Source organism: Perna viridis, chromosome 1 (genome assembly GCF_037379345.1).
Source record: "Perna viridis isolate PV_CMFRI_1.1 ecotype Kerala chromosome 1, ASM3737934v1, whole genome shotgun sequence".
Classification (NCBI taxonomy): domain Eukaryota; kingdom Metazoa; phylum Mollusca; class Bivalvia; order Mytilida; family Mytilidae; genus Perna; species Perna viridis.
In genome coordinates this window covers 27,818,610-27,828,993 of record NC_142445.1, presented here as the reverse complement: position 1 = coordinate 27,828,993, position 10,384 = coordinate 27,818,610, and the positions used below count along the sequence as shown (strand labels likewise).

The 10,384-nt window shown below is 33.5% G+C and overlaps 1 protein-coding gene across 1 annotated transcript; it reads right to left on the bottom strand.

Annotated features, from left to right (window-relative positions):
• Window positions 1-3,487: 3,487 nt before the first annotated feature.
• LOC148628047 (uncharacterized) lies at window positions 3,488-4,954 on the bottom strand. Its single transcript, XM_088584068.1, has one exon. It carries the CDS (start codon window positions 4,618-4,620, stop codon window positions 3,559-3,561), a length of 1,062 nt encoding a protein of 353 aa, XP_088440194.1. The 5' UTR covers window positions 4,621-4,954; the 3' UTR covers window positions 3,488-3,558.
• Window positions 4,955-10,384: the final 5,430 nt, after the last annotated feature.

The window sequence follows — 10,384 nt, the reverse complement described above, 5'->3', positions numbered from 1 at the left end:
CATTGCATCTACCCCACAGAGTGTCTGAGATAAAGGACACTTCATACATTATAAAGTCAGCCTAGTATATTGACACACTATTAAAGATCGACTGAAAGAGTTATTTTGCTATACGATATAAGGCATCATAAAAGTCATAATGATGAAAGAATAATCAAAGAAACTATGATGCGAGCGTAAATCAAATGAATTTATTCTAAGGATAAGGACTAGACAGAGAAAACACACAAACAACAAAGGACATGACATAACTGAATAATATGTACATAGTAAAACAAAACAAAATGTGCAAACTCCATTTAAACTGTGAGCATAGACAAGGTGCGTCCTCTGTTTTTCTAGAATTACCAGCCGAGTTGCGTATAGAAAGTCATATCCTGGGTCGACAAAAGAAGGAAGGAAAACAAAGACACGGTGATCAAATCAGTTTTCATGGTGCAGACATATACACCATAACAATCCTTGAGGTCATGAGGACAATAAAACCTCTGTAGTGAGTGAGGACTTCAATCTTGTAGCAACAAAACCCTGCCCTTGAAGCCTAACTGTAGGAAGTCTAACGCGGTACAAAAAGTCTGCGTATTTACGGCAAACTCTTACATAAAGTATAAGTTGTGCTATGAAAACTGCGGAAGGGATGTTGCCATAGAGAATGAAAAGACATCATGTTTGTCGTTTAGTTTGGTCAATATTTTTCCTTTACCATCGATCTCTATGTGTAGGAGGCTGAATTCACAGTGTCTGTAGGATCCTTTATCTCAAGTTCTTTTGGGTAGATGCAATGTATAAAATCCCCGAAACTAGGATTGATAGGTAGAGCTGGAAATAATTTGACAGATGTATAGAAGTTTTGAAAGTGGTTTGGTAGTACATTTTGCAGATCTAGTTATGTAGCGTTGTTCGTAAGAATGTTTGCAGAATTTAGAGTATTTCCAGTAAATCCAGCACATAGACGAGAGATCACAATCATCGTCTTTGACAGCGAGACCAAGAGAGGGTAGAACAGATTTATGGTTTTTCACTTTCTGTTTTTTTTTTTTTTTTTGGAGAGCGTGGTAGCAGTATAGGTATTATTACTGCTATTTTTGTCTATGGCTACCTCTGATCATAAATAGTGTGTTTTGCAGACAAAAAAAATCTTGTTATGGGCATTTGTTTGCCGGTACGACAACATATTTATCATGTATAGTAGACAATGTTTATGCTACATAGGGGTTTTTGAAAACTGATGTAATATGTACACTCATTGACCTACTTAAAATTTCTTACGTTTCAGATTTAAAGACCTCATAGTCTTTACGCACTTTGTCAGTGAAACAATGTCTTCTTTTTCTCGTTTTTACCATTTTATTGCAAAGTCTCCCACGGCACCCATAAGAGTTTTCAAGTTATAATTCCAGTTTATGGAGCGTGGTTCACGGTACTTTGGACCTTTAGAAAGGACCTTAAGGAGAGATTTATTTTCTGTGATAATTAAATCTCCCGTTATGGCGTGACCGGAAGGACCATATTTGAATGGAAAGCTTTTGCGAGAACAGTCAGGTGGTTTAGCATTCACATCCTCAATCCCGAGGTCCTGCAATAGCCTGTTATACTTGAAAGTTTTGGATGCAACATGTGAAATATAAGAATTTGAAATAATCAGTGTTGACTTGTCTTTAAAATACGGGGGGATTTTGTTCGTGACATTTTTGTGATGGAGGATGTTAGCCAAATTGCATCTTTACCTTTGTTGACAAAGGGCAGTGGAAAAAATATGATAGTTTTTTCGTCACCTTGACCTTTATCACAAACAAATGGTTTAACGAATCTTTGGAAAACAATATCCAAAATGATGGCCACAAATCTGTATAATGATAAGGATAAGGTAGGTTCAAAAACGGGGGTGTCATGACTTGTTTTGTAAAGGGAGTGTAGTAAAGTGAGAGGTATAGTATAGAATTTAGTTCGAATGTGATGAAGTCCAAGAGGTTTTTGCGTGAAAGGAAGACCATCATATATCTTAGGTGATGTATAGTGGGATGGCCATGACTCTTTATCCGTCTTGAATTTTTGTCAAATAAATTTTTCACATTTACGTTATTGTAATTTTAAATTTTTTCAATACTTTTGATGTTGTCATTGCACCCGTAAGGTATTGGAGTACCTACTCTGCGTAGTCAGTATTCCTCTTTTTACTTACGACAGCCTTTACTTAGCACAGGACTGTTCGTTAAATGGTATATATTTTTTTAAGAAAACGATCTTTAATAGAGAGGATTGAATGATCCTTTTGATTAAGATGTTTATAATTTGTATAGACTTTATTGTATTAATTCCTGAACGATTTCCTTTGTTCAGTCGTTCTTGTGTTTCGCCGACATATACTATGAGTGATAACTTGAATCTTGTAGCAACATTACCTCGATTCTGAAGTCTAATTGTAATAAATCTAGCACGCTACAAAAAGTCCACGTAGTTTCGGCAAGCTCTGTCATAACGTATGACTTGTGATGTGAAAACTCCATACGCAGGTGCTGAAAAGAAGATGATGCCAGAGATGGAAAAAAAGTCATCGCGTTTGTCGTACAATTTTGTCATGAGTTTTTTTTTCTATTGATCTCTAAATGTAGATCAAGATTTGAAGTTCACTTATCGGTATCTGAAGTGTCCTTTATCTCATGTTCTTTTGTGTAAATGTGATGTCTATAATCCCCAAATCTTAGAGTCGGAATGAAGCAAGAAGCGGAGTACAAAAATGTTCCATTGGATTTTGACCGTCTGTTAAAAAACACGTCCAACACACTGCACAAATATGATGTCAATAAAAAAATTTCTAGCATTTTGCGTTATTGAGTATCCATCTGCACCATGAGACCGCGTCATAATTTCCCTTCCTTCATTCGTCCACCCCAAAAAAAAAAATCTGCAGGTGTTACAATAAAATCAGAGGATGGTTACAATACCCAAGTTATTTTTTCGTTGAGTCCAGGTTGCTCGCTTTATTTTTTCGATGTACGTTTTATTTTGATTATTTCATGACCTTTGTTCGATGTGTCTATTTCCCCCGTGAAGTAGTTATCCTTGATTATATTCTTTTGACTGCTGTTTGAATCCTGGTTACCCTGATTTCCCTTTTAACAAAGTCTTTAAATGTCGATACATTCGCAGGCATAAATACGTCACCGAAAATCGGTTGAAAATACATTTTAGAAAATGCATGGTTCTTCATAGGCTAATCCCGAATCGGTTTTACTCCTGGGAATTTTTTTCTATCTCTTAAAATCCCTCATAGTAATATTCATAAAACTGTCAAGACTGTCAAAATACATTCATGTAGAACATGTACGTCGAAATTTCGTTACACAAGTGATGAATCCCAGATTATGTGAAATATAATGACCTGATTGTGCACTTATATCAAGTTTTAAACACAACCGATTGATACCTCAAATAGTTCCGGATTCATCTTTGCAAGAACGGGATTTCAAGGAAAGAAGGAAGCAAACCCCTTAGTATCATTTATTCTTGAAAACGATAGTAAAAAGAAAAGTAAGACTATCTATTTACTAATTAGTTTTAGACACCAGAATATTCCAATTTATAAAGTATTGCTTTTGTGCCTTCAGATTCTGTTTTTCGTCGAACAGTTCCAACGTATAATTTTCCAGATGGTGATGACGCCAGGGAAAATGGTTTAACTATACCGATGTCACGGAGGTTGAAACATGTGAGAAAGACTCCTTCAGAATTCAGTATATGGAGAAAGTCTGTGTTCAGTTCTGTCATCAGAACATTGTCCCTTTTAGTTACTAGTAAACTGACTGGAAGAAACGGTTTGCTTTTAGTATTTACACCCGATTTTCCATGGTAGTACTGAAATCTATCCCTATCTGGTTTTATCATAACCACCCTACCACATTTTTCATCACACTTGTCTGATATGAAGATATTTCCATTACTTACTATTGCAATACTTCTTGGATATGAAAGTAATTGTTTATCATCAGCTTTTCCAAATGTATTCAAATGTTTGGCATTCTGATCCATAACAATTATCCTCCCACTACCTCCTTTATGAGCCCCCAATATGATGTTCATATTTTTTGTCACGTGTACACAAATCACTACCCAGTTGTATATTTTGAATTTAGAGTCGATCACTTCGCCTGTCATTTCATCGATAATCTTTAAAGTTGATGGGCTCTCCCCAACAACAAATGGTGAACCTAATGGTGAAATATCCAGACTATATGATTTTATATTGATAGTTGATATTATTATGGCAACATCTCTACACAACTTAACATGAAGTAGCTTGTTTGGGTTACTGTCACCTATCCATAGAGAACCGTCCTTAGAAACAGCTAAATTGTATATGTGCTTAGTATCAACTTTGTACTGGCCGACTACGTCTATTTCTATCCCGATTTTGTCACCATCTTTGATAATATTTTCTTCTTGAATATCCTTAATGTTTTTTATATCATGCTCCTTTGAAAGTTTTAAATGAACTTTTCTGCACGTGTCGCATATGAGAAGCGAACAGTCTTTACATCGCCATTTGATCGTTGTCCCTGTTTCACACAACTGACAACCCACTGGAATCTGACATCTAAGTAATGAATTTGCACTAGCCATCACAACTTTTTTTACTGTTTATAATCCCTTTTAAAATCCTAGTACTTTCCCGAAATGATGTGGTTTTTACACGCCCCTTCTTCCATGAAGAAATTTACTTTCGGTATATATACAATTTTTTAAAAACATATTTAAATCCGCTCAGCAATTTACATTTCCCCCATGTGAATTGAATCAACTTTAAGCCGATTAGAATTCTGAATAAGTTTTGCATTAATTTGGCCAAAACAAGTATAAAATAAATACCTTTTGAAGATTTCATTGATTTCATGCGCTTCTTTTATATTGTAAATATGCAATCTCCTACGATCTATTTCATCATGAAAAGAAATGTCAACAGTTTGATATAATTGCTTGTTCTAGCCTTAAATATTACGTAATTGTATTGTATATTGAAATTTTATCTAAGTAAGGGAATATGCATGTATGCTATCTTGGTGTGAATATACTTATAAAGATAAATATCAGCACGTGAGGTAGAATATATGTCACAGACCAGCGCACAAACGGAAATGAGCAGGTTGATATTGTACCAAATATTGACAAGTTTTTCATTATTTAGGTAGATCATACCTATGAGACAGAGCATCATTCTTTATGGATCGCCGTAACTGTTTTTTGTGTACTTGTTATATTTTTTCTGTATTTTTACATACTACCAAGAAAAGTATACTACCAATAAGGTAAAAGTTAAACACACGAAGAACTAGTTAACTATAGTTATATAAAGACAAAGTATGTGCATATATTTAAAAAAAAAAAAACTATGTGCATACAGAGAATAAGTATGTACATAAATAGAAAAAAAGTATTTGCATATAAAGTTAATTATGTGCATATAAAGGTTAAGTATGTGCATATACAATTAATATGTGCATATATAGAAAAATATATGAGCATAAATAGAAAAGTATAAGCAGTGTTATATAATGAAGTTGGGATATAAACTGTTTAAAGTTGATTACCGATACCAATATACCTTTTCAAAGACTCTTTCTAAGAACAGATATTTAGCGGGAAAATTCTATAGAAGTTAAATTTGAACTTAGCTTCTTGAAATACAGAAAAAACATGTTTCAAAGACTCCTATTTTTTTTATTTATGTAAAAGTTTGTCAAGTAAACCTCTTTTTAAACAGTTTTATTTTCGCGACCAAATTATTATCGCTAATTTCGAGCGAATAATTAAACTTCCTGAAATACGGCTTCATTATGTAATACACATCGAACAGATTAATGGTCATGAAAATTAAAAGTATCGATATTGAACTAATATCCTTTCACGCAAAAAAACAGTTGTTGTACAACATTTTCGCAGAATACTTAGTTAAGGAGTACCGATATTTTTTTCTCCTATTCAGTAGATGCGTGTACTATCTTACAACACTCATTTTTACTTTCTGAAGGAAGAAGGAGAATGTAGAGCTGATCCCCACTCATTTGATTAATAACAGTATGGTAATTATTTCTTGTCAAAAGGTGAATGACATAAAACTTTAACCTCATCATTCATGACACCCATCATTAAAGAAACAATGTTAATGGATCAATGGTACATTATACTCAGTTTCACATAAATAAGATACTGTTAAAATTTGAAAAAAAAAAATTTTCTACGACTTTATTGACACCTACCGTCGTTTAAATTATCTTAAATGACTTGCTCATTCGTTTAGCCAAACGGCTTCTCCCTCAACATTGAATCGTTAAATTCCGGTGAGATTTTAATTCTCGGTCCCAATAACTACATTGTCAAAAGTCGGCCATATTTACAGTAATCGGGTTGCTAGGAGATGTTGTTTACGTTTAAATGGTTTGTCCAAAAACTGAAGAACCCAGAATGCATTTCGGCGTTAGTTCGGATATCTCGGATTTATTTTACGCGAACAACGTACAATACCGAGAAGTTGATCAAGCAGACGATTGTCACCGGAGTTCGTTCGTCCCGTAGAAAACCAACATGGCAGATATTAGTATACGATTTTCCTGTAAGGATTTGTTACGCACGATTTAAGCCAATAAGCGACTCGTTGGTACTAACACGTCATGCATATATGCCAACTATTATCAGATTAAATAAAAGAGAGACAACTCTAACGGTAAGTCCCAACGGTTTAAAAAGCAGAGCTTCAATTCGAAAATGTGCTGTATGTGACGTCAAGTAAAGTGCTTGTTAAGTATGCTTAAATCGAGAGAATGATATTAATCTGGCGAAAGTGCTGTGAAAGTCTTCGGAGTAGGCTTGGGATTATCTGGAATTGAGTTGTATTATTGGTGAGTGTCGCTGTATGTTTGCTTTGGTAGTTTCCGTTTAAGAAAACACCATAGAAAGTCAATTGTACAATTTATTATAAACGATACATATAAATAAAAGGGAACTTTTTATATATTTTAGAAATAATTCATTGCATATAGAAAGTAAACAGACTTCCTAATTGGTTCTATGAGTTCTTTGATTATAAATAAGAACGTTCATATTCATTGTCTGTATTTCATTAAATATTAATAAAAATGGCGAATAAGAAAATGAATGTGGAAATGAGATCTCTGGCCCCTCCCAAGTCCATTCCGACTATACTATTCACAACTATGTTCGACCTAAAATAACGAATAAGGAAATGAATATTGGAAAAGGAAATGGATATTGAAAAGGGAGATGAATATTGAAAATGGAAATGAAAGTTGAGAGTAATCAAGGGAACCAAGGTTATAGCCGTAATCAAAAGAATGTAATCCAGGGACAAAGACCAGACATGGAAAACAGACATACACAACAAAAAACATTAAGTAACTAAAATCATACATACAAAGTAACAAAAGTAAATGAGCATTGCCATTGGCCCCCTCACAATCCTTCCTCAAAAAATGCTTCAGGATTTGTTTGAATTTAAAAAATCGTATATTTGTGAAAAAACATCTCTGAGATGTTCCTTATAATAATTTCCAATTTTGTTTTCGAATGTTGAAAAAGGGGAGCTCCGTATTTTAATGAACTATAGTGCTGGACTTCTATAAAAGATATATTCTAGAAAAAAGTGAAAATATAGAAAACGTTTTTGTTTGTTTGAACTGTAGTACAAATATACAAAGGAAATTAACACTTACAATAGTCTCTATATTTTAACGGTTCAAAAATTACATAGGCAATGGTAATGAAAACAACAACAAAAAAACGCCGCTGCAAAAGTTCCAGAACTTATACATTCTATAATTGATGCGTTCATTTACATCAAGAAAACTTATTGGCGGGTAAGTCATAGAGACACCAAACCAACCTTGATGAACGATGTCAGCTCAAGGTCACCCTTGGGTCTTCAGTGAACTACCAATTTAAATGTTCCACTTGTTCTATTTGTTTTGTTTCCTGCAAATCCTAAATTCCAACGAGTGATTCTACAATAACATCTTATGCCTATTCTACCGTTGCTGATTATTTAGACTTTTAGTACTTTTTGGACGGAGTACGTTGCATTAAGTTCTTGTATATTTTTACAGTATTTATTTCTATGGTCTTACCTTTCTCGCATTTACTTGTAATTGGATCGTAGGGTCATAAACAGAGTTCTTCTTTGTTCTTTTTCAGTTGAAAAGATTAAATGGTAGAAAGTGTCATAATTAAATGTATTTATTTAGATCTGAGTTATAGAACTTTGAACAATATGTGATAATGTGTATAATCTGACATTTTTGAAGATGGCAATATTTTGATAAAGACAGCACGTAAAAATATAAGACACCCATAATAAAATAGGTGATACAAAAGGATTTATGGAGTATCAGAAATTAGCACGCAATATATTTCGTAAAATAATCATCTTCGAAATCTTCTTACAAATAAAACATTCTATATGAAGACATTTTTTTGAATTTGATCACTTTTATACACGACGATGTGACCTGGACCATGATATGATTAAACGGATTAGAATACTACAATGCTTACTAATTTAGGTTTACTTATTAAGTGCATTTTTGTCTGCAAGAGATTACACCTGCATGTGTTTTTACCTAAATAGAGCCAATATAGCTTTAAAAATTATGATTATTGTTGACATATACCTATAGTTATATCATTTTTCCTTATTTCTATTTTCTAATAATTTAATATCTGAAATAACACTGTTTCTGATTGGATAAAAAATTTCGTTTATCATCTCATAGACCAACTTTTGTAATGACTGTGGCGTCAACTTTTTAAATGGTTTTCTCGTTGAATTTTGGTACTTAAATTAAATTATAAGGAATGACTGTTCTATTTATTTTTTTTTTGGTCTATATGAAATAACCTCAATGCCCGTCGTACACACTTTAAAATAACCTGCGTATTTACTGTGCACCACGTGATTGATGTTATTTATTCATAGACCGAAAAATATAATAGTCATTCCTTAATTGTTGGTGCTTAATCATAAAGCAGGAAGTCACCCATGTAACCACACGGGAGATCTTCTGTGCTTTATTTATCTATTAAAAGGGAGAGATCGTTTATCTTCTTCAGTTTTCGTTGTTTTTCTATGACAAAAAGTCCATGACGAACAGCGACCATGTCTGTCATGAATAAAACTGCCTATCGCAGCACTCAAAGTAAAAGTAGTCCAGTAAAGTATATAGGGTGAATGAATTAGTTAATCTAATTTTGTGTACACAGGTTCACATCTCTGTATGACAATAAATGTTGATATACTTAAATTTTACAAAAACTTAAGAATTAGTAACGAAATTTTCGTGGTATTTACTGTTAATCGCTAGTGGATAATCGGCACCCAGTAATACGATACATATTTCAAGCAAATTCTTGTAATTCCATATTTTTTGGCTGTAAAACGGAAGAAATACATTTTTACACTCGTCATCTAAGAACCTAATATCTCTCGTGTTTGTTTTTATTGTTTACTACCGGACATAACATATGACCGGAGAATCGCCGCATTTACCTTTTTCAAAATAAAAACTAGTCGAGCAGATCCTACTGCCTACTGATGTACGTGATCATGTTCAGATCTGTTTTGTCGTGTAATTGTATGATCAGTTCTTTGTATGTTTGCTTTTTTATTGTATACATTGTACATACTGTTAGTTGTTTATTATTACCTATGACGTACCAGACTGAATTTTATATTTAACTGTAATTTCTTTTCGTATTACTAACATGTATACTCACTTTACAATTAATTAATAAAACAAAGCACGGAAATACTGTTCAATACCCAGCCCCGAACAGCGTGTAACGTTCGAAATTCACTCTAAACGCCACAACCAGCCCTCTCTGAAAATGCAAGAACCTACCTTGCAAATTCGGCGAAAAATTGACGCGACGTTATCGATTGTCAAATGATGATCTGATTTCAATAATGCCCGAAAATTCGAAAGGCCTGTCTGAAGCGGTTAGGAAGAGAGGATACTTGCCGCTGCGTCGTGGAGCTTGAGCTTGATTCAATACCAGATAGTAAAACAATAATGTAGAGTCAAGAAATAGCTACAGAAAACATTAATCTTACAATATTGTTTAAGAAAATAGACATAGGAAAAGGGACACAACTCTTACAAATCATTGGAACGTTTGTATTCAGCATTTGATATCAAAATCATGTAAGCATCAAAGTAACTTGGATTGATTTAATTCTGTCTAAAATGAAAACTTGTTAGGCTTTGGTAAAAATGAATATGATGCAAACATATCACTGATTTCAAGAGTCATGTCCCTTTACCTAGGTATACCTCCTTAAATTAACATGACAACAACCACGAAATAAAATATGTACAAT

What these genes read in the sequence shown, in the direction of transcription:
- LOC148628047 (XM_088584068.1), bottom strand. Translation starts at nt 4,620, where the DNA reads ATGGCTAGTGCAAATTCATTACTTAGATGTCAGATTCCAGTGGGTTGT.